The sequence below is a fragment of the Rhinolophus hipposideros genome, assembly GCF_964194185.1.
Source record: "Rhinolophus hipposideros genome assembly, chromosome: 1".
Lineage (NCBI taxonomy): Eukaryota > Metazoa > Chordata > Mammalia > Chiroptera > Rhinolophidae > Rhinolophus > Rhinolophus hipposideros.
The window spans coordinates 39,112,460-39,137,341 of NC_138047.1; the positions used below are offsets into that span (position 1 = coordinate 39,112,460).

General features: G+C 42.3%; 1 protein-coding gene and 1 pseudogene across 6 annotated transcripts in view; one reads left to right on the forward strand and one right to left on the reverse strand.

The window, feature by feature from the left end:
- Window positions 1-16,507, forward strand: part of PDGFRA (platelet derived growth factor receptor alpha) — a 39,337-nt gene extending 22,830 nt beyond the window's left edge. For 3 of the 5 annotated variants that reach the window (XM_081069614.1, XM_081069617.1, XM_081069616.1), the window contains exons 11-23: window positions 254-348; window positions 567-699; window positions 2,577-2,681; window positions 3,073-3,183; window positions 3,459-3,612; window positions 4,481-4,647; window positions 6,789-6,904; window positions 7,257-7,379; window positions 8,735-8,846; window positions 10,144-10,243; window positions 10,358-10,463; window positions 11,674-11,915; window positions 13,350-16,505. In XM_081069614.1, the coding sequence (XP_080925740.1) occupies window positions 254-348; window positions 567-699; window positions 2,577-2,681; window positions 3,073-3,183; window positions 3,459-3,612; window positions 4,481-4,647; window positions 6,789-6,904; window positions 7,257-7,379; window positions 8,735-8,846; window positions 10,144-10,243; window positions 10,358-10,463; window positions 11,674-11,915; window positions 13,350-13,497 (1,712 nt within the window). In that variant the 3' untranslated portion in view covers window positions 13,498-16,505. Of the gene's footprint in view, window positions 1-253; window positions 349-566; window positions 700-2,576; window positions 2,682-3,072; window positions 3,184-3,458; window positions 3,613-4,480; window positions 4,648-6,788; window positions 6,905-7,256; window positions 7,380-8,734; window positions 8,847-10,143; window positions 10,244-10,357; window positions 10,464-11,673; window positions 11,916-13,349 lie in introns of all 5 variants that reach the window. The other 2 variants (XR_013994677.1, XM_081069615.1) reach the window with 2 other exon arrangements.
- A 356-nt stretch (window positions 16,508-16,863) lies between these two features.
- On the reverse strand, window positions 16,864-17,255 carry LOC308499167 (fatty acid-binding protein, brain-like; annotated as a pseudogene). Its single transcript has one exon. The product of its transcript is annotated as a fatty acid-binding protein, brain-like (transcript).
- Window positions 17,256-24,882: the final 7,627 nt, after the last annotated feature.

The following is a 24,882-nucleotide window of genomic DNA, read 5'->3' on the forward strand; positions in this document are numbered from 1 at the left end:
ATGTTGGAGCACCTTTAGAGAAAATATTGCATTCCCCTGATTGAATTTTGTTCCTTTCTCTTCTAAGGGAAGAGTGGGAGCCTCATGTGTGTAGATAATTGAGAGATGCTATTGCCCATCCCTAAAATGATCCAGGCCCCTCCTGCTCCTCCACCAGCAGTGAGATTTCTGGCCCAGACACAGGCACACTGCCCTCCTGGTCTTCTGCATGTCCATGCAAACCCTCCATCATGGCTCTCTGTGTCTCCTCCAGCTCTGCGTTCTGAACTCACAGTGGCGGCTGCAGTTCTGGTGCTGTTGGTCATTGTGATCATCTCACTGATTGTCCTCGTTGTCATTTGGAAACAGGTAGGTATTTTTCTCAAAGAACTCAAAATCTTCGACGCCAACAAGAACAAGAAGAATAGCAACCTAATTCAGTGCTTGGCACAGAGAAGTTGCTTAGTAACTCTGTGTTGAGTGAACGTGTTGAATCCCACTATGTCTGGTGACTTTGCTGCTCCAGTTCAGCTTTGGTGCATTCGGACTCTGGTAATTCACCAGTTACCTGTCCTGGTCATTTATAGAAACCGAGGTATGAAATTCGCTGGAGGGTCATCGAGTCAATCAGCCCTGATGGACATGAATATATTTATGTGGACCCGATGCAGCTGCCTTATGACTCGAGATGGGAGTTTCCAAGAGATGGACTAGTGTTGGGTAAGCACCTATTGGGGTGATCTCCCAAGACACCCTTCTGATTTATACAAACTTGACTCTTTACAGGCCCGTGGAGGAATGAGGGATTTGAGTTTGTGCTTAATAAGAGCGAGGCAGTAGAAATTGCCTTTCGTATTTTTTTTTCGTCTTGAAAATGAGTTAATTGGACCAGTGCAATGATTTTTTTTTTAAATCTCAGTTTACAGAAAATTATGGTTAACGAAAATTTTATAAAAGAAGAGAATATGAGGAGACCTGCCATAGATGCCCATCAAAATGGCTTTGCTTTGGAAATGACACAAATTGAAAATGAGATGATTTTCTGTGACTAGAAAGAAGCAGATGAGAAATGAATGAGGATAACCACACAATCTATTTTGATCCAGTATATTCTGAGGATGTATTAGATACTTCTTCAGAATATATATAAATATAAATATATATATATATATATATATATATATATATATATATATATATATATATTTAGAATATAGAATACAAAAAGTAGAGGTACATTTTTAAAGCAAAACATGTAAGATAATCAAGCTAGTTTATCACAAACTTTTCAAATACTGCAATCTTGGGCTGAGACAAAATACATGAAGCTTTAATCCAGGGGATTTTGTTTTAAGTTCTTTTTTAAAAAATTTTATTAGGGAATATTGGGGAACAGTGTGTTTCTCCAGGGCCCCTCAGCTCCAAATCGTCCTTCAATCTAGCTGTGGATGGCGCAGCTCAGCTCCAAGTCCAGTCGCTGTTTTCAATCTTAGTTGCAGGGGGCGCAGCCCACCATCCCACGCAGGAATTGAACTGGCAACCTTGTTGTTGAGAGTTCGTGCTCTTATCAACTGAGCCATCTGGCCACCCCCAGGGGAATTTTTAAAAATCACATTCTGAATTAATGAAAACAGGACAAAGAAATGAAGGTGAGACCTAGACGTTGTGTCACCATGAATTTTCTAATGATGTATAATTTGAAGGATGCCAAAGGTAGTTTTTAATTATCCACTTGTCTGATTCCAAAATACAAGTTTAGGTCTTCTTAGAGAGTCACTTAACCTGAAATCAAAGATACACCCTAGGTACTTCCTATTTAAAATACTTCTACCCAGGAACTAAGCTTCTTTATTACATATTTCCATCCCCTGTTTTACAAAAAGGGACAAGGAGCTGAGGGAAGTTAAAAAGTATTAAAATATGGGGCAAAGGGCAACAGCCCTAATATGCCAAGGAGCATACTTAAAATACTCAGAAGCAGGTGAGCATTCCCTTTCAGACTATGAGCTCTTTAAGAGTGGGGATGACAGCTTGCATTTTTTTTTTATATCTCCCAACATGCCGCAAAGTGTTGTGTTCCCTGGGCAGCTTTAGTCTGTGTGGTTCCTGGTCTTCCTGACAGACAGCCAAGGGACCAGCCCGAAGTTTACTTCATCATTCATTGGAGTCAGGGACATTTTGGATACTGAAGTGTTTCCAGTGGATGGGGACTTACTGATGCAAAAGATGCCCCTGTTTGCATATGGATAACAGGAGGGCAAAGAACCAGGGGGTTTGGGCGAGAGCCACAGAAAGCAAGTGCAATGGAGTCCGTGGTCTGGCCCAGCATGCAAGCTGGTAGAGAGAGTGCTCCCACCCTGGAGGGTGGCACCCTCCTTTCTCCGTCTGTCTTTTCCTTTCCCTTGCAAATGTTATTTGACAAAAGCAATTATACTAATTTCCTTCCCTGTGGGCTCAGTTCTGGCTTTGACATGATGACTTGGTTACTCCGACAGGAAAAACACCACCCAGCTGCGTACCCACAAGCACTGGCCGTGGTAAATAAAGCTGATGAGATGCCGATGTCTGCGTGTGTTAATGGTTCTGGTTGCCCACAGGTCGTATCCTGGGATCTGGTGCATTTGGGAAAGTCGTTGAAGGAACTGCCTATGGATTAAGCCGGTCCCAACCTGTCATGAAAGTCGCAGTGAAGATGCTTAAACGTAAGTGTCCCTTCCTGGGGATTTTTGAACATGGAGATAGTAAATGAATTGCTCAAACTCACAAAGTCAGTAAACGCCAAATTTAGGACTAAATCTTAGTTCTTTCAATTCCAGGTTTTATGTGTATTTAGACACTTTGGTCAATTAGATTTATTTAGATTATTTTTGTTTCCTGTATGTTGGAAAATCAAGAGTTGTTATTTGTAGTGACTTATTTTGAACCCTAAAGATTAAGGATTTGTTATTAGGGTCTAGGCCAAGTTACTATCTTTTTCTCTCGTAGCTTTTAGTAAATACAATAATATCCAATCACAGGATCAGCCATGTTTTTGGCTTTTTCAGGGAAGTGGGTAGCTCAGTTGGACTGATATGTGATTTATTTCTTCAACAGCCACAGCCAGATCCAGTGAAAAACAAGCTCTCATGTCTGAACTGAAGATAATGACTCACCTGGGACCGCATTTAAACATTGTAAACTTACTGGGAGCCTGTACCAAGTCAGGTGGGGCTACTGACCTTAGGGCTACTGACCTGGGAGGCAGGGTTTTCATAGAACACCTACCCTTGTAAAAACTGTCATACCAGGTTTTTTCATTCCCTACTCTGTACCTCCAAATGTGCCAGCGAATATAAATCCCTTAAATGGGATTGACTGTATTGCGTTGCAATGACGAAAGCTCATTGTTTTTGAGCAACATCTCTTGCCAGTGCAAACATAGCAATTCATGGCTTCTCTGTTTTTCCTTTTCATACTCCTAACCTCTTCTCTCCCCACAGGCCCCATTTACATCATCACTGAGTACTGCTTCTATGGGGATTTGGTCAACTATTTGCATAAGAATAGGGACAGCTTCCTAAGCCACCACCCAGAGAAGCCAAAGAAAGAGCTGGACATCTTTGGATTGAACCCCACTGACGAAAGCACACGGAGGTGAGTGCCGAGAGAGATGTTGCTGTGAATCATGGTCTTATGAGCCTCACCAATGGAGGGAACCTACGTCCTGATAGAGGCCATGTCTGTAGATTCTATGCCAGGAGGAGGCAAGACCTAGAGTCCAGCTACCCTGCCCTCTCATCCCATGACATGGTGCTGATTGATACATGATAGCTGCAGGTGTTTTGGACCAGGATATCATGGGGGGAGCCTTGCTGATAGGTTTGAATGACACAAGAGTTGGAATTGTTCCGGGAGCCGTTTTCCTGTTTATACATGGTCCACTTAAGACCTACCAAATACAGCACTGCCCAGGGATGCCTCAGTGCTCGATCTTAAGAGAAACTGTCTCGGGATCTGCAAGCTTGAGATACTGGTCCTTGCTGAGCGCAGGCCTACAAATCAAGCCAATGGTAGTGATCCCCGCTGCAGAAGCCTGCACTGGCTGTCAAGATCCCTGCAGATCCAAAGTTCTGTCACATCAGAAAGTACAATGACTTCACTTCATGTGGAATTACTCGAGGACACCAAATTGTTGCTACATTTAGTGCGTAGTAGGAATTGTCTGTCTAAGCCACATGGCCACATGACACAGGTTTGTGACTTGTGAATGGAGAAACAGAATAAACACAGGCACACACAGAGATGATCTGTGTCCCTGCGTGATGATTGATTAATCCTCAGCTCCCCGACTAGACCACCCCATGGGAAGGGTACAGATTGGTTTTGCTTTTACTCACCCGACACCCCCGTGCCCACCCCACTACCTTGCACACTGTAGGTACCTGCTCTCCAGTGACTGAATGTTGAATTGATCACTCCAGACGGGGCACCGGGGATAAGGTCTCTTTTTCTGTTTTTACAGTTATGTTATTTTATCTTTTGAAAACAATGGGGACTACATGGACATGAAGCAAGCTGATACCACACAGTATGTCCCCATGCTGGAAAGGAAAGAGGTTTCTAAATATTCAGACATCCAGAGATCGCTGTATGATCGCCCAGCCTCGTATAAGAAGAAATCTATGTTAGGTAAAACTGTCTATGCTCACACTTTGGGTTTTGTGGTCTTCCAGTGGTGTAACGCGATACTTAAAAACACTCAGAAGAAGGTGAGCAGGCACGGTAAGGAGAGCTGCCAGGCCACGCAGTCCCTAAATGCAGACCTGTACAATCCGGTCCGTGCGTGTTTTCATAGCTTTGTGGCCTATGAATTGAAAAGAAGGAAAAGAATACAGACAGACCTAATGTAATGAATGTTTCAGTCTTTAAATGTAATCGTTTTTAAAGAATTGATCTTTCCTTTTGGTGTTAACATGTCTTTTTTTAAAAAAATGATAATTATTTAAATGATATTTTTTAAAAATTATCATTTGTGGTGATAATTGATGTTTTTTCTCAATGCCCTTGGCAAAATTAAAAGTTGGCAATCTTATATGGAGTCCTAATATTATTTTTAAAAACGTAATTATATAAGTCTGATATCTATGAGTGCGGTAGCCCTTGCTTTTAGCTTTGCTAATATCCAATTTGTGATAGAAACTGGGAAGTGGACAATTTGAGGTTATATTTTCTGACAAGGGTGTTGGGTGTTTCAAATGAATGTTGTTTGAAGGAAGGTCTGTCTGTGTTCCAAGGAGATGCGCATGTGGCTGGGCTGAACTGATGTGTAAACTCCAGGGAGCCCAGCCTATGCTTATACCAGATGGACCACCCCACATCTGCTGGCGGGCGGCCCCTCCAGGGTCCTTGTCTAATCACCGGCTTGGAGTGGGGAGGAAGCTGCTAGATGTGTCTGACGTTGACTTGCCCCGTGATCCTGTATTGTTGGGTCTGAGCCCTCCCATTGGTTGATGCAAAAAAGTGTTGAGCTGCTATGGAAATGGTTTTGAAAATCACTAATGTGCTCTGAATGCTTTCAGAGTTCTTAAGTGAAAGGTACAATCCATTATACAAAGAATGTGCTCATTTTGCAAAGCTCAGTACACAATAATATTTTCCATTGCTGCAGTTCCAAGATCCATTCATTTCCCGTTGCCAAATGGGTAAGCTTCCAAGCTCTTTTTAAAGATTAGCCAGTGAGGGTTGTCGGAATCAGTGCTTCCTCTTCCCTCTTGTATTGTTAAAAATAGTTTACATTGCTTCCCAGGCTGGACCTGGCTCCAGATGTCAAGGGAACCTGATTCATGCTCAGCCCAGGCCCTGTTGGCAGGCAGACTGCTGCTTTCTGGCTTGCTCCTAGCTGGCTGGAAAAATGTGAATGGCTGCAACTACTCTTCACTTGCCTGAAAAATTTCAAAAAGAACTGAGAACTGCTGGCCTGGATTGCCTCCTTCCTCGAAAACCCTGGGACCCTTCCAAGATGGGGCTAACCAGGGAAAGTGGACAAGTTACAAACAAAGGGAACTAAATGCAAAGTCATGGGCGCTGATCTTTAAAATTACTACCTCTAGTCTGAGTGGTGGTTGCTTTTATTCACCAAAGAAGCCAAGTACTATGAAGGTGGCTTTAAAAAGAAAAATAAAAGCAATTCCTAGAAGCCACTTTTTCAAAGGGTCCACATGTTTATTCATCATGGAAGACTTCAGCGTGTGTGTGTGTGGTTTAATGGTGGCTGAGGTGATTTGCTAACTAAGGTTGAAAAAAATTTGGGAGAAAACCACAAAATATGTGAGAACCCATTAGATTGGTTCTGATGATGATATATATATATTTTACCTAGATATGCATTTCTGTTAAAATTTCTTTTTAAAAATAGAGCCTTTGCATAGTATTTATTTTTTTAATCTTTTAATTTTTACTTAGTTTTTGTTTTACAACATACAGTTATATTATTTTAGCTATTAACCGTAAATATGTAACATGTATATTTTTAACCAAGTCTGACTTTATTCATATCTTTTAGTCTAGTCCTGAATAAGGCAAGTTATTAACAGATTTTCACTTCTATCTGAAAAACTCATTCCTAAATTCCAAGGTATTTTGTCTAGAACTTGTGTAGTTTAGATAACCACCTGTGATGTCTAGAAACTCTATCAGAAAACATTTTAGATATGTTTTTTGGACAAGCCTCTGCAGCCTGACAAGCAGCCCTACCCTGGAGGGGGGGGTGGCACAGTGGGCGACGCTTCACGCTGTCACCAGCACCAACACATTTAATTCCTTCTCTGCAGATTCAGAAGTCAAAAACCTCCTTTCGGATGATAACTCGGAAGGCCTTACTTTGTTGGATTTGTTGAGCTTTACCTATCAAGTTGCCCGAGGAATGGAGTTTTTGGCTTCAAAAAATGTAAGTGTGTTCAAGAAACAGAGACCTCTTTAGACCTAGGCTGCATATCTGAGTGAGGTGAGCGTGGAAGATAGATCTTGGAGAGGCCAGTAGCAATGGCTGCTTCTCACTTCCTCTTCCCCAAAGCAGAGTGGGGTGTCCGACACCATCAGGTGTCTACTTTTCCCTACATCCCAAGAGTAGTTGGGATGAAAGCCTGGGGAAGGTGAGCTCTTTATGCCAAGATGGCCTCCCTGAGGTGTGCCAGGTAGCTCCACGTTTCACCATGAAGTAAGTGTCCAGTCTTGTAGGGGTGATACTGTCTAGCAGCAGATGGATTGACCTTGACATTGTTTCTTCCCTTTCTGCGCAGTGTGTCCACCGGGACCTGGCTGCCCGCAATGTCCTCCTGGCACAAGGGAAAATTGTGAAGATCTGTGACTTTGGCCTGGCCAGAGACATCATGCATGATTCAAACTACGTGTCAAAAGGCAGCGTATGTGCTCTCCCCGCTCATTTGGCATGCTCACCCTCTCTCACTGAATCTCTGAAATCAGGTGTTCCTTCTAGACATTCATGTGCCTGCATTTTCAACGTGGAGTCCATGAGACTCACGAACAGGTTCCAGAGGGTCAATATGAAAAGCACAGGTTCTGCAGTAGATTCTTGGGTGTTAACCCCCTGCTCCTAGTGTGAGATTTGGGGCAAGTTACTTGACCATTCTGTATCTCAGTTTATCTGTAGCAGAGAAGTAATGATAGTACCTAACTTTTGCATTACCGTAGGGGATTAAATCAGTGAATTCATGTAAAATGTTTAGCAGTGCCTGGCACATATAAGCATCCAGCAAGTGTTAGCTGTTAGTGTGTAAATTGTGCACGCATGTGTGCGTACATTATTTCCAAGGAGAGCATCTCTTTTATCAAAATTTCAAATGGCGTCTATGATGCCTAAAATGTTAAAACCATTTGATTCATATATCTTTGAGGCACAGTGTTCTTAAAGATAGTCATTCTATCTTACACTTGACCCTTTCCCCCCACCCCTTCTACCTTTAAGCAGATGGAGTAGCTAGGGATACATCTGCCACCTGTATATACACTTTCCAGTCACGCCACTGCACTGGCTGTGGGATGCTATATCCACCTAGAGAAGGACCCCGGGCTGCGTCCATGTCTGTATGTCTCATGTACTCTGTGGTAATGACCTGGAGCTTTAGGGACCTTGAATAAATCAATGGACTTTGGAGCCGATTTCTCCCTTTGGAGCCGATTTCTCACCTGTTATCTCCCCAGCAATCTCAGAGGGCGACAAGATGCTCATGTGACTGTCGGATTTATCTGCCTCAGTGTAGTATTTCCGCTGAAGGTTGCACAGCCTCACAAAAGAGGCTGCAAAATTATCATTATGTCAGGACTCTTTGGAGTAGGAAATGACAATTTATTTCTTAAAGTTCAAAAATGTAATTGGCTTTCAAATCACCGGTTCTGTTCTTAATTACGTTCCTAGGAATACCTGAAAATTGGGGACAGGTCCATTCAGGGCTCACACTTTTTGCGTAAAAACCCAGGATTAAATATTTTTGGTTCTTATTTCTTGGGAAGACGTAAGAGGCAATGACCATTCATCATTCACCAAATATTTATTGAGCACCCACTAGGTGCCAGGCACTCTTCTGAGTGCCGAGAGTACAGCAGTGAATGACGCACACAAGAGACACTCATGAATGACACACACAAGAGACACTATTAGTACAAGTTATTATTAGCCCCAAAGTACCCCTTTCTATTTCTGCTGCTGTAGGTTATCAGTGCGTACTCTGACTTTAATTTCCTGCCTCCTTCCCTGCAGACCTTCCTCCCCGTGAAGTGGATGGCTCCCGAGAGCATCTTCGACAACCTCTACACCACACTGAGTGACGTTTGGTCTTATGGCATTCTGCTCTGGGAGATCTTTTCCCTTGGTACGGGCCTGACACCTCTGCTTGTTTGTGTTGTTCTGGAACAACACTGGAAGGAAAATGCTGTGTTTTTCCATGCTCCAGGATGTAGTTAGTGTTAAGTTACCTGGTGTGAGTCAAGCACACTGCAGCCGATTTACATCATACTTTGTGCACGTATGATGTCTGGTGTGCGCCCATTCAGAATGAGACAGGGATCTTGCGGAGCTACACTCCCACCCCTGACTTTTGCCCTCACCCCCGGCCTTTGCCTCTCCTTTGCCTATGACAGAGTGACTTCTCTTACTGGAAATGCTCCTGATGACATCCACTCACCAGCTGCTTTTTCACCTTGGACTTTGGGTTAAGCAGGTGCACCAGTGGAGAGTTGCCACTTCTCACCTCATGGTGACAAATGCTCAGGTGAAAGGTAGTGTGGCAAAGAAAAGGGCGTGACTCCCCTTCTTGGTCATCATCCCGGAGGAGAGAAACACCCTAGTCATTCAGTCAGTCACCAGGTACTGAACGAGACAGGTGCCCCATGCTGCCCAGTGAGGGCCCTAAGAGAGGAGTGATTCATGACCCGACCTCCAGGCCCTTCATCTGGGGAGAGAAGACTCACCACTTAGTGATAAACTGTGTAGTCCTGATGTAAAATTGAAGTGGAAGTTCAGAGAAAGGAGACAGGAGTCCTGGAGTGGTTTTAGAAGGCTTTAGCAAGGAAATTAAACTTGACCTGGCCTTGGTCGTAAACATGTGAAGTGTTTCATGAATTTACTGTTATGTTAACATGATAGTAAAGGGTGTCTCCCCTGCTTGCTCTCCTTTTTCCATCCCTGTTCTTTTTCCTTGAATATCCTTTGGATCATCCCAGTGTGTGGCTTAACCGAGTCTCATAGTCCATTAAAAGCAGAGAATTATCTAGACATTTCAAACCCCAACTTTGACTTTTGTTTTAACTATTTGAACATTTCTGGTGAAAATTACTGTTTTGGCCTCAATGATTTAGAATGTCTCTTGCTTTTCTGTTTTGCTTTGTGTATATAGATCCAGTAGTCAGAAACATTGAAAAACACTTTTTTGCACTTTTTCTAGCGATGTGGAATTTTTGTGCTTAAGGTGTCTGGACTTGACCAACCTAGAAGTCTTAGTTAAATTTAAGATTTGAGCAGGGAGATGGTAACACTTCATTTCCTTGAAAGAATCAGTACTTCATGGTGGGGGACCCGAAACATTTCTGAAAGGTGCTGTATCACCCCAAGTGTTTCAACAATATACTCCACACTTGCTAATCCTGGTTGCTGTCCTTTTTTGCTTTCAGGTGGCACACCCTACCCTGGTATGATGGTGGATTCCACTTTCTACAATAAGATCAAGAGTGGTTACCGGATGGCCAAGCCTGACCACGCTACCAGTGAAGTGTGAGCTTTTCCCCATCCCGTGGCCTTGTGTTCGTGTCCAGGGTGTCTGTGGGGGCGGTGAGGGGTGCCCTGCCACTCCTCCCTGTGCCCATTCTGAGTTCTCTGCTCCTCCAGCTATGAGATCATGGTGAAGTGCTGGAACAGTGAGCCGGAGAAGAGACCCTCCTTTTACCACCTGAGTGAGATTGTGGAGAACCTGCTGCCTGGACAATATAAAAAGGTTTGTTTGCGCCTCTTAAGAGAAGACCATGGGAAGGTTGTTATGTGAGCGAGCAGCACTGTTCAATACTGTTTTCAAGGAGCATTTCAAAGGAGGAAAAAGATTGTGTGATCCGGTAGCCAGGCTTCATGGAGTGCTCCCCAGGCCCTGGTAGCAATGGTGGATGAAAACCCTTCCTTTCCCTCAGGGGTCCCTTTCATCTTCAGCGTACGACACCTGTAAGCACTTTATTCTCCAGATGTTTCAGTGTCTGCAGCTACTGTGCAGTTAGAAGTCTCAGGGCATCCACAGCCATTAAATTGCTAGTTTGAATGCACTTAAATCCATGCAAAATTTGCTTTTATCAGCTGACTGGAAGGAATAATCTCAGCTGTTATCTGTGGCTCCAGCTGGTTTTTTTTTTGTAGACTAGGAAGCATTGTTCAGAGGAACAAATGTAATTTCATGGAACCAAACAGGGTATGTTAATGAACGACAGGACTTTCTGCTGAGATGCTGAGAAGGAAATCCAGATGTATAATAAACTCAATTTCTTAAATTTGGATCAGTCACCACATAGACTTTTCATACTTGTTACTTCTTTTCCTTCTCCTCAAGGAGGAGCAGTGTTAGGAGGCTGCACGCTGAACTGGAAGTTAAATACTTTTGTCTATTGATTATCTCACTGTCCATGACAACTTCCATACGTGAGGTAGTGAGGAGACCAAAGGAAATTAACTGTGGGTCAGTCAAAGATACTCAGGTTGGTGGAGATGTGTTGGTAGGGAGAGACTGCAATGGGAGTTGGAAATGGGTCTTTTCAGACCCAAGGTCCCTAAGTTTTGAGTTAGATTTCTCCAAGTTTAAGGATCATGAAGGCTTCAGGTATGGTGCTGCCAGTAGAAGTCTTCGTCACCTCTTATCAGGACCTATCCAAGCTCTGGAGAAACTATGCGATGAAGCATCCATGCTAGTCCCAGAGAAGGAGGTGTTTGTGGGCGAGGGCAGTCATTGCTACTGATTTGGAGAAGGGGCTTTCGGTACCTTAAGACCTTAGGAGATCTGTCCATCGGAGACCCTTTTGTCATGTCCCGCATCTCTGGGACAGTCTACATATGACTCTCCTTCATTTGTCTAAATCCCACATCGGTGAGGTAGTTTGAGTGTCTGTATTCGTTTTTGCGGTTCGGTCAATACTATGTGATTAACTGTCTGAAATGAATGTTTGTAGAGTTATGAAAAGATTCACCTGGACTTCCTGAAGAGCGACCATCCCGCCGTGGCACGCATGCGCGTGGACGCTGACAACACCTACATTGGCGTCACCTACAAAAACGAGGAAGACAAGCTGAAGGACTGGGAGGGGGGCCTCGATGAGCAGAGGCTGAGCGCAGACAGCGGCTACATCATCCCTCTCCCGGACATCGACCCTGTTCCTGAGGAGGAAGACCTGGGCAAGAGGAACAGACACAGGTAGACATGAGCACACCTCAGCTCCCCACAGAGCACCCCTGCGCCTCCCCCAGCACACTTGAAGGAGAGGAGCCATTGCCTGGATGATGAGTCTGGGGGGTGTGGGGTGTGTGTGTGTGTGTGTGTGAGTTAGGAGCATGGAGCTCTAACCGCCTGAGCTACCAGGCCAGCCCGTGTTTATGTTTCTTTAACAAACAGTGTTTGTCCAAGTTCTGGGGATTTATGTTAGAATTTCATGGGGTTGGGGGAAAGCAGAGCAGCACGCTCCAACACAGATAAGTCATCTATCTGGTTACTTTGTGTTTGTGGGCTCTGAATAATAAGTTCAATTATAAAAAGGATTCTGCTTCTAAATAAAGTTAGAAAGTCACGTTGGGATAAACAGCATCAGAAAGGTGCCTAGAACTTTTCTAGGGGTACAGGAGGCTGGACTGCAGAATTGGACACATATTCCACAGAATTCTTCCATCATGCTAGTTGATAGGTAGTTGTTGTGTCAGATAAATAGAACTTCTACTTAGGGTGATACATTTGGTCTTCGAATCACACAATGACTACATGAGGGGAGACTGTGGCCCTGACGGGCGCTGAGCAAGCTGTGTGTCTTAGTCAGCTCAGGCTGCCATAACACCACACCACACACTAGGGGCCTTAAGCAGCAGAAATGTATTGTCTCACAGTTCTGGAGGCTGGACACTTAAGATCAAGGTGTTAACAGGTTTGGTTTCTCCTGAGGGCTCTCCTTGGCTTGCAGATGGCCACCTTCTCACTGTGTCCTCACATGGCGCCTTTCTATGTGCCAGGACTCCTGCTGTCTCACCCTCTTCTTACAAGGAGACTAGTCCTATTGGATTAAGGCCCACTATCATGACTGCATTTAACCTTCATTACCTTTTTTAAAAGGTCCTATCCCAAATATACTCATCTCATGGTTGCAAATTCAACATATGAACTGAGGGGAGGCGTGCAATTTAGCCCTGTCTTCCTCATGCCCTCTCTCCTCCCAGAGCCAAGTATCCTGAGCCTGAGGAGAGGGTTTGCAGGACTACCATGCCAACTCCTGACTGCTTGACCCAGAGAATACCAGCTCTAGGATCCCCTCTCAATTTTACGGGCTAACTGGAGTAGGGACAATAGAAATAGTCGCAGCTTGTTAGCAACTTTGGTGAAAGTTTGGCAGAAGAGAAGGAAAGCTGAAGTGTGGAGATGACCTGTGGATCTTGCTTTTCCATGTGGCCCCCTGCAGTGTGATGGGTGATGACTAGCTATGTGGCTCGGTGGCAGAATCTTGCCCAAATGGGTAACCTGAGTTTGAATGTCAAGGGTCTTGCAGGAAGACCTCCTTTGCCTTTGGGGAGGACACCCTAGGAACACCACCATGGTTTAGTTGGTCTGTACATGGCCGTGACTTTTCCTATTCTTTTCCTCCTCCAGCTCACAGACCTCTGAAGAGAGTGCCATTGAGACAGGTTCCAGCAGTTCTACCTTCATCAAGAGAGAGGACGAGACCATTGAGGACATCGACATGATGGATGACATTGGCATAGACTCCTCAGATCTGGTGGAGGACAGCTTCCTGTAACTGGCAGACTCGAGGGGTACCTTCCACGCCTGGAGCCACCTTGAATCCTTCTAAGAAAACCACTTTATTGCAATGCAAAGTTTGAGAGGAGGACTTGGATTACGTGTAAAGAGAAGTTCCCAGCCCAGGGCCTCAGGGAGCTTTCTAAATATGAGTGAATGGGATATTTTGAAAAGAACCTTTTCAGCATTGCCTCTTGCAGTGCTGCCGAAGCATCTCAGCGTGTGAAGTTTGGAGGTAGATGGACAAGGAAATTGTGGGCCATGAAAGACGAACTTTGTGTTTCAAGGGCATTGGTGAGATTCCACCGTACACAATTTTTGTGGCAACAAAATTCCAGCATTGTAATTATGTAAATAACTCTAACCAAGGATGTGTTTAGATTTGTATTAACTATCTTCTCTGGACCTCTGAAGAGATCGACCACTTAACCCATCCATGTACTTCCTGCCTGAAACCTGGTATCAGCTGCTGTGGAACTTTCTTATGAAGTACATGCAAAACCACTTTTGAACCTTAAAAGGTATTGGTACTATAGCATTTTACTTTTTTTAATGTTAAAGAGATAAAGGCTAATGATTAACCAATCTTGTTTAATAGATTTGGGTCATTTAGAAGCCCAACAACTTGTTTTTATATTGTTACCTATGTTTATAATACTACTACTGTTATCAATAATGTTAAATGTGTAATACGTAACACGTTTTCCCTACAGAGAAAGCACAATTTAAAAAAAATCCTTACTAAGTAGGTGACAAGTTTGACAGTTTTTAACATGTATATTAAATAACATATGTTTCTCTATAAAATATGGGAATAGCTTTAGTGGATTCAATTTAGTTGAGCGTAGAGAACAACGTAAAAGTAGTGTCATCCAGGAAGTCAGAGTTTTTAATTGTGTACTGAATAGGTTCCCTAATCCATTGTACTAAAAACAATTAACAACCCTCGGAAGTAGTGGGATTCGAAATGAGCAAAACCCCTAAATTCTAAATGTTCTCAGTTGTATAAAAGCATAAACTTCTGCCTCACATGACTTCTCATGCTATTACATAGTGGAAACTATGATCATCAGCAAAAAGATGGGATTTGCAGAGGTTTTTTCATGCTTGGTGGTAACTTCGGTAGATCTCAACTTTAGTGCATCCCCACATATATATTTTTAAAATTCTGTGACCCCTAAAAGAGCCAGAAGAATGCCCTGAACATGACCCCTCTTCCTTTATCTCTTACCCCAAAGAGAAATAGTTTGAAACGCTGAGACCATAAAGGCATTTTTTAGCGAAGGCTGTGTGTGCCTTATCCTGGATCCTCGCTTCCCCAATGGAACTGGCAACCATATTCTAGGATCCCATCCCAGAGATTCTGAATTAGTAAGTCTGGGGGGAGCAGAAACCTATTTTTTTTATAAACACCCTGGCTGTTCTGATCAGTTAGGTTTGTGAAACACTGGCTTAGGTTTCAGGAAACTGCCATGGGAAAAAAATAATTTGAAATTAGGAACTGGGGTAGAAGTCAACCATGCAGGAAGCCTACTATTAAAACCTTTGGCTTTGGGTCAGTGACATTTAATGCCGTATAACTAGCAATTGCTACCCTTAATTTAACTTCCCAGTCTTAACTGAGGCTGAGCAAGCTAAATCTTGGTTTGGCAGGTCTTCCAAAGGCAGACACTGCTTCCCACTGAACTCCCTCCCTCTGGCCCCCCCAAAATGCATGTACAAAAATGATGCAATTCAGTGTGCCAGGTCTCTATAACCAGGTCAGTATTTTGGTGAAAAAAATCAAAAGGTTTCACTGATATTTTGGGGTTAGATAGGAAGACAAATTGTCACAACTATCCAAACTGTCAAACTGCTTGGTGTGGCTTCATTGGCATTCTCGGCAGTACCGTTTAATCGCTGACACCATATGAATGAAACATGGGCTGTGATTACTGCAATCACTGTATGGGCTCCTGGCAGGTAATGCTTTGGAAGATGTAGAAGCAATAAGAAGGTACTTGACTACCTACTGGTGCAATCTCAATGCAAGCTCCAACTTTCTTCTCCACCTTTTTCATAGTATGAAGACTGAGCCAGATTGGCCAATTAGAAAAGAAAACCTGACTAAGTTCTGTAGAGCCAGTTAGACTTGAAATACATTTGTGTTTCTAGAATCACAGCTCAAGCATTCTGTTTATCACTCGCTTTCCCTTGTACAGCCTTCTTTTGTTGGTACTTTACGTTTTGATGTTCCTTTGAGTCTGGCGTGACATCATGAGGCTGGATGAAAAGTCGCAGACCAGCAGTTTCCAGTCCTAAGAAGCATTCCCACCTGAGCTTGTGTGCAACTGCATTTTTTGCAAAACAGTTTTCTCAGTGTCTCACAGATTTGTTTCCTTTCTGGCCTCCTGCAAAAATCCCTACATGAAAATGTGCCAGTTCTTTCTGCTTTCTGTTTTTATGAAGACAATCAAAGCTGGCTTGAGAAACACAATTTGTGACTTTTTAAATGATCAATGATGTCCTTAAAATGTGGTCTGCCAATTTGTAACAAAATGGTCCTATTTTTGTGAAGAGGGACGAAAGATAAAATGATGTTATACATCAATATGTATATATGTATTTCTATATAGACTTGGAGAATACTGCCAAAACATTTATGACAAGCTGTATCACTGCCTTTGTTTATATTTTTTTAACTGTGATATTCCCCACAGGCACATTAACTGTTGCACTTTTGAATGTCCAAAATTTATATTTTAGAAATAATAAAGAGAAAAATACGTATGTGGTCCCAAAACAGTGGTGTGGTGAATGTGTGAGACAACTAACTTCATAGGAAGGGTCTATCGATGCAAAATGTATTACAAATACCCCTGTTCATGTTTTTGTTTTTAAACGTGTAAATGAAGATCTTTATATTTCAATAAATGAGATATATATATATAATTTAAAGTTATGCTAAAGTTCCAGCAGTTTTGTCTTTAGTTTAATCATGTGAATTAAAACAATTCTGTTCAATTTACTTTCTTAGCAGCATTCCAGTAGGACTCTGTACTATGGTTTTTTTCCCCCATGGGTATAAGATTTTTGTTCCAATTTGATTTACATTCCAAATGGAAATTATAAAATGTATTCACTTCTTAATTTTAAAAATGTAGCTTAAAATTTTAATGCAAACTATGAAACATGATGTTTGCAGATCAAAATTGGGCTAGTTGCTTAAGGTAACATGTTTTTAAAACAAGTTTTTAAATCACCGTTTTCCACACCAAGGATAACCTTCTAATTAGCGATCAGCCATGCTGTAACAGTAGGAGAGCACTGAGACTTGAGAAAACCAAAGTTGTAGAGCTTCTCCACCTCCAGATCAGGAACCTTTCTATGGCTTCTCATCGTGGTGAACAGCAACCACATCACCAAAAGTGAGTCATAACCATTTTGCCATCCTTAATTGCTCTTAGGAAATTTGGTTCTTTGCCATCCCGTTTCATGAATGAGTTTGTCTCCATTCAGGCTGACAACAGACTTACAGTTTCTGTCATCTGCAGTCGTTTCATCAAACTCTTCCCTCGGATGGAAACTAATCTCTGTGTTCTTGAATGTGTTTTGAGTCCTGCTCACCACTTTGTCCCCCTCCTGACTGATGATCACTGTGGGTTTAGTCACATGTCCCACCCACGTAGTGACAAAGCCCACACCTAGAGCCTTTATGTCCTCATCAAAGTTCTGACTGTCCATCAGCTTCCAGGTAGTGCAGAAAGCTTTCACCATCCTTGCCCTTTCCCGGTAGTTTCTAAAACAAATGAAATAGACAGGAGCGAGGACCTTTGGATCCTATTGCCACAGCAGACCCCTTTGCACCTCATAGCAGCCCCTGCCTTCTTATTTGAAGAAGCTGTAGTATGGTTTTGATGAAATCAATAGAAAATTTAAGATTTAAACATTATTTGAAAGGGTTAGTTCTTAGACCCAGCATTTGACTTAACGATGACTGGCAGTTGGCTCATCGTTGAGCCTATCTTTTTTTTTTCCATCAACAAAAGTGATTTATTTGGTTAAAAGAAAGAATTGCAATTTGTATGTGCAGACATGGGAAGCCACATGCAAGTCCCTGACAGCAAGAAGGAAGTTCTTGTCAGAGGGAAAAAGAGGAAGTTAAGGGAATGGGCTGTAATAAGCACTTATAACCATAGAGTTCTCCCTGTAGGGCTTTCACCACTGACAGGGTGTGAGGGCTCCTCCCACAGGCTCTCCTGACTCTCTTGGTTAAGGTCTCTCAAAAATTTTGACATCATTGTCAATCAGAGTTTATATATTTTCCCATATGATTATAATATACTCTCTGATCTCCTGTTTACCTCTCTTGTCTCACGTTTCACCATTCTCCATGCACACCATTACTGACTTCCAATCCAGACTGAATTATTTTTAATTCATTAAATCCATACTCTTTTCTTCCTAACTCCTGACCCCTGATATGTGCTCCACAGTAGCTGATGTGATCTTTTTAAAAATCAAATGCAATCATATCACTGCTCTGCCTAATCCTCATTGAAATTGTATTGCAATTGTGTTTGAACCGAAACCTTTAATCTGACCCTTGGAGCCCAGCATGGTTGGGTTCCTGCTCATCTTTTCACCTTGTCTTGCACCATGACTCCAGAACTCCCTCTTCCATTCACACTGATTTTTTTTGACATTCATTATTTTGTATTAATTTCAGGTGTACAACATAGTGATTAGACATTTGTATAATTTAAGAAGTGATCCCCCTGACTAATCTAGTACCCACATGGCACTGTACATAGTTATTACCATATTATTGACTATATTCCCTATGCTTTACATCCCCATGACTATTTTGTATCAATTTGTACTTAATAACTTCACCTTTTTCACCCTGTACTCCAACCCCCTCCAATCTATCACCCCAACAAATCTAGTACCCATCTGACATCATGCATAATCATTACAATATGATTGACTATATTTTTTATGCTATACCCTATATCCCCATGACTACTTTTTAACAACCAATTTGTACTTTTTAATCCTTTTCACTTTTTTCACCAACACCCCCAACCCATCTCCGATCTGGCAACCATCAAAATATTCTCTATATCTATGAGTTTGTTTCTGTTCTGTTTGTTGATTTTGTTCTTTAGATTCTGCATATAAGCAAAATCACATTGCATCTGTCTTTCTCTGTCTGACATACTCCACTCAGCACAATGCCCTCCAGGTCCATCCGTGCTACTGCAGATGGCAAGAACCCATTCCCTTCCCTGGCTAAGCAATATTCCATTGTATATATGCACCATCTCCTTTTTATCCATTCTTCCAGCAATGGACATCTGGCTGCCTCCACATCTTGGCCATTGTAAACAATGGTGCAATGATCATATGGTTGCACAGGTCCTCTCAAAATAGTGTTTTGTGTTTCTTTGGATAAATACCCTGAAGTGGGATTATTGGGTCCTTCTTCGTCTCTTGTTATAGCCTTTGTTCTAAAGTCTATTTTGTCTGTTATAAGTATTGCTACCCCAGTTTTTTTGTTTCCATTTTCATGAAATATCTTTTTCCATCCCTTTACTTTCAGTCTGTGTGTGTCTTTCAATCTGAAATGAGTCTCCTTTAGGCAGCTTATGTAAAGGTCTTGTTTTCTTATCCATTTAGTCCTCTTATGTCTTTTGATTGATATATTTAATCCATTTACATTGAAAATAATTGTTGATAGATATGTAGCTACTGCAATTTTATTCTTAATTTTGATTTTTTTTTTTCATCTTAAAGAAGTCCCTCTAACATTCCTTGTAATACTGGTTTGGTGGTGATGAACACCTTTAGCTTTTTCTTGTCTGGGAAGCTCTTTATCTGACCTTCGATTATAAATGATAGCTTTGCTGGGTAGAGTAATCGTGGTTATAGATCCTTGCATTTCATCACTTTGAGTATTTCTTGCCAATTCCTTCTGGCCTGCAAAGTTTCTGTTGAGAAATCAGCTGATAATCTTATGGGAGCTCCCATGTAAGTAATTAACTGCTTTTCTCTTGCTGCTTTTAAGATTCTCTCTTTGTCTTTAACCGTTGTCATTTTAATTATAATGTGTCTTGGTTTGGGCCTGTTTGGTTTCATCCTATTTGGGACTCTGTGCTTCCTGGACTTGTATGTCTATTTCCTTCTCCAGGTTAGGGAAGTTTTCAGTCATTATTTCTTCAAATAGGTTCTCAATCCCTTGCTTTCTCTTTTCATCTTCTGGTACCCCTGTGATGTGAATGTTGTTATGCTTAATGTTGTCCCAGAGGTCTCTTAAATTATCCTCATTTTTTTTGGATTCTTTTTTTTTTTTTTTTGCTTTTCCAACTGGGTATTTTCTGCTATCTTGTCTTCCAAATTGTTGATTCAATCCTCTGCTTCATCTTGTCTGCTAGTGATATTTTCTAGTGCATTCTTCATTTCATTTATTGTATTCTTCACTTCTGACTGGTTGTTTTTTTATGGTTTCTATGCCCTTTTTAATGCTTGCTATCTTTTTGTTGAAGTTCTCACTAAGTTCCTTGAGCATTCTATTAACCATTGTTTTGAACTCTGTGTCTGGTAGGTTGCTTGCCTCCATTTTGTTTAGTTCTTTTTCTGGAGTTTTCTCCTGTTCTTTCATTTGGGATGTATATCTTTGTTTCCTAATTTTGGATGCCACTCTGTTTTGTTTCTATATATTAGGTAGATTTGCTATGTCCATCAATCTTGGCTGGGTGGCCTTATGGAGTAGGTGCCCTGTGGGGTCCAGTGGCATAGTCTCCCTGGTCACCTGCACTGGGTGTTTCAGGAGTGTCCCTTTGTGTGAGTTGTGTGTGCCCTCCTGTTATAGTTGAGTCTTGATTGCTATTGACATGTCAGTGGGTGATACTGACCCTCAGGCTGACTGACTGTAGGTTTTGGCCACATCCACTGCTTATGGGCTGCTGTGTGGGGGTTTACCCCACTGAGTGGTTGTCACGCGGGGGACCCTGCTCGCTGCACCATTTGTCGTGCAGGGTCTCAGCTCCCACTCCCCACCCAAGAACGCAGGACACGGTAAGGCCAAAAAGGAACACCCATGGAGCCATAAGTAGGGGACTCAAACCAATATATTCTCGCTGGCAGCTGGGCTGGAGACACAGAAAGCAGGATCTACATAATCTGCAACCCGCCGTCCTAACAGCAGTTGGAGCTTGCCATCCACCATCTTCTCGCTAGCCCCCATTCTTTCTGCTAGCGTAGCCACAGCCGTTATATTAGTGGCCAATGGCTTACGGGTTACAGCTGACGGCCAACTAGCCACAGCTGCTGGCCATCTGATCACAGTTGATGGCCATTTACTACCCGAGCCAGCACCTTTCTATTGTGAGGCCGAGAGCCTGGAAACTGTTTTTTGGGGCTTTGTCCCCACAGTGGTATTCACCCCAATGGGCTCTGGTGCCTGTTGAGACCGCCCTTTGGGTGTGCCACTTATGGGGCTATTTGGGCAGTGCTCTGTTATGGTCTGAAGCCAACCTCCAAGTACATTGGTTCTGGGGCCTCTTGCAAGGGCCTCCAGTGCCAGCCCAGGTTACCTAATGCCTGTGTTCGGCTGGTGACTACCTGGTAAGTGATGCACAGTTGTTCGCTGACTGTGCTAACCCTGGAGGCATGTGGGAGAGGTGTCTGAACCAAGGATGTCTGTCACAGTACCAGGCCTAGGGTAGCTCCAAAAAATGCCAGGACACCCTGAGACCTGCTGCCACCTGACAGCTCCCTTAAGGTTCAGCCACTGGTAAAGCTTTTGTGTGGTTACACAAGTTTGGTGAAGAAGAGTCTCAGGGAGTCACTAGAGTGGGAAGAACTGTGGTCAACCGGTTAACATAAATTCTGGTTCAGTGCCAGTACTGAGCCTGAAACTACTCAGTAAAATCTCAGAGCATGTGAGGCGAGTTATCACCCACCTGGGGTCTGGTCTGTTGGATTCTGATAGTTTTCCAAGAAAGAATGCAATGCAGGTGGGGCTGGCTGCTCTTAGAGAAAGTGCCTTCATGTTGGGGGATTTGGGTGAGGCAGGGTCCCAGTGAGTCAGCAGGATGAAGCAGGGGAGCTCATCAGGCCAATCAGATTCAGATTTGGCCATGTGGGGGCGGGCTCAACACAGAAAAGATGGCGGCTGCCTGCTGGTTGCACGGCTGCACACGAGAAGGACCTCTTCACTGGGAAATGACGACTGTCCTCCAGCCCTCAACCTGAAACAATACAAATCAATCTGCCCCTCATATAACCCTCTGAGTTACTGTGCCTCCACTGGAGCTGAAGGTGGGTGCCTGCGAGCGAGTGAGTCTGTGTGTGGGCCGTTTAAGAGGACGCCTGGGTTTCCCACCACTTTCTCTTGGTCAGAATCCCTACTGTTTTTCACAGCCAGATGTTGTGGAGGCTCCTCTTCCTGCACGAGTACTCCAGGCTGAGGAGACTGGTTTGCAGCTGGGGTCCCTCACTCCTCTGAGAGGAACCTCCAAGGCTGAGATATCCCTCCTGGTTCTCAACCTCCACATGGAGGTTTGAGGCTAAACTGTTGCACGTTTCCACCCTTTCTACCAGTCTTGACGTGGCTTCTTTTAATTTTAGTTAAAGGACTTCTTTTCAGCTAGACTTCAGATGGTTCTCCAGGTTGATTGTTCTACAATTTAGTTGTAATTTTAATGTGTTCACAGAAGGATGCAGGCACAGTTTATTCCGCCATCTTGGATCTCTCTCTCTTTGTTATAATAGTATGTGTTTCTCCTCTACTAAGGAGTACGGGACTGCATTTACACTGGACAACATCCAAACATTATAGAAGTGCATAAAGCACAAGGTTAAAGTCTTTTTCTAACCATATATTCTTCCCTGTCCCTGTCTTGTTTCCTAGAGGCAGAACTGCATCATTCAGTGTGTGTTCTTTTGTTCTTTCAGCCCCCTTCCTGTGCCTCTGCTTATATACATATACAGGCATACCTTGGAGATATTGTAGGTTCAGTTCCAAACCACTGCAATAAAGCGAGTATCACAATAAAGGGAGTGGTACTTTTTGTTGGTGGAAGGTCTTGCCCTCAATTTGTGAAAAACACAACATCTGTGAAGCATAATGAAGCAAAGTGCAATAATACAAGGTATGCCTATATACACATCTCTATATTTGCTTTATAGTTTATCCAAATGGGATTGTACTTTACGTAATGCTTTGTAAGGTGCTTTTCTCTTTTTCTTTTCTTTTTTAAAATAGACTTTATTTTTTAGAGCAGTTTTAGGTTCCCAGCAAAATTGAGAGGAAGGTACAGAGATATCCCATATACCTCCTGCCCCCATACATGCACTGCCTCCCCCATTATCACAATACATCACAGAGTGGTACATTTGTTTCAGCTGATGAACCTACGTTGACACATCATTATCACCAGAGTCCACAGTGCTTTTTTTAATGCTATATTTTAGAGATCTCTGTAAGAAGTATATATAGATAGACCTCTCTCATTTATCAGCCACATAGTACCCCATTATGTAAATGTACCGTAACTTATGCCCTCACGTTCCTATAGATGCATTTAGAGTTTCCAATCCTTTGCTATTAAAATGACTTCATAAATACCCCGGCACACAGTGTAGTGTTTTATTAGGATAGATTCCTAAAAATAAAATCATTAGGCCAAAGGGTGTGCAGAAGTAAGTTGGTGTTGATCCCAAATCTTCAGATATAATTGTCGCAGTAAATTCTTAAATGTCTGCATGTGAATCACTTGCTTTGCAGATTCTCTGCAGTTTTCTAGTCTTTCCTCTGACTCACACTGCTCACTGTGATGTGACACACGGGAGTATGTGGGTTTCTGTATTCTGAAGCATGCCGAATCAAATGACTTTAGAAATTAAAAAAAAAAAAAATGATACAACTTACCTTCTTTTCAACACTTGGAGAATGGAAGTTTGTTATGTTGTTAATAATCAGAATGTAGCACCCCATTCCAACCTAACTCCTTGTTACCCAAGTTCGAGTAGCCTGCAGATTAAAATACACCTCCTTGGAGTTACAGCTCAGTGGGGGTTGGGTATTGGCACAGCCTCTGTTCCAGCCCCAGGAAGGAGACAGACCATCAGGAACAATAATCCTGCTGATTGAAGAATAGCTGCCTAATCTAGCATCAAATCTGTGCTCCAAGCCTGTGGAGAGATCTTTTTGTTCTCCTTTTTAATGTATAATTTTATCTCTTAATATAATGCAGAAAATTCTGCCTCCTTTATCTCATCATGAAAATAAAAAATGAGTTTTTACCAATGGAGGGTTTTAAAACCTTTTTGAAGATCCTTTTCACATTTACTTATTTTGAGCCTGCAATAGTGCTTTGAGGCAGGGAAGACATTTTATAGATGAGGAAACCAAGTGACTTCTAAAAAGCATGGGAGTGAGTAATGAGAGAAGTGGGATCAGAAATCCCAAAAATATGAATTGTGGTGCTGTTTATACTACAACAAATCATGGAAAAGCAAGAGATAGTGGGAAATCTCAGTGTTCAGAAGTAGGTTGCTTTGCTTCGTAGGTTGCTTGAGATATTTCAAAAGATAAGTGATGGACTAGCTGGCTTTAGAACTATTTTACTCATTTGTAATAAGAACAATTTCTTTTCAGGCTATACTACAACACTTCTAATAATGGACTTATAATCTTAATAGCTATGTGCTTAATAAAATACAGTTCAGGAAAACAGCTTAGAATATCTGAATCCATCAAAAATTAGGCAATTTTCCCTGGGATAATAGAGTGATAGAAATGCTTCATTATCTCTGACTCTAAATACATATAAGGATTAAACCCAACCACATTGTTCCAGCAAAATTAATATACCATGTTTTTATAACAGACACAAGTTTTTCATCCTCACAATTAAAATATATATGAAAATACGTATGTGGCCTTAATTAGCAGATTCTTTTTCACCCAGTTACATAAATAGCACCCGTGTCCTAAAAAACAATGAATGCATCCTCCAAAATATATGCATACATGGGTGTTTCCATCACTCACATTTTAGTCTACATATAAAGCGATGGAGACATCAAGGACACATGGTCTCACATGGCAGGGGGAGCATATTTGCTCGCTGTTTCTGGTTTATAGGCTAATTGGAATTTTGAAAAGATTTGCCACATTATCCTGGCAGATGGTATTTTGCTTTATCATTATTCATGGGTATTAATGACTTCCCTCTGGAGCATGTGTATCCTGTCTATTTTGAATTTCATTACATTTCATGCTGACTGCTCCAAACAGAATTGGACCCAGTATTTTCTGTGGGGTAGTTGAGCTGCAGATTGTTTGGTTGGTCAAATTTGGAGACTGGATTAGGAATTAGTAACTCTTTGAAAT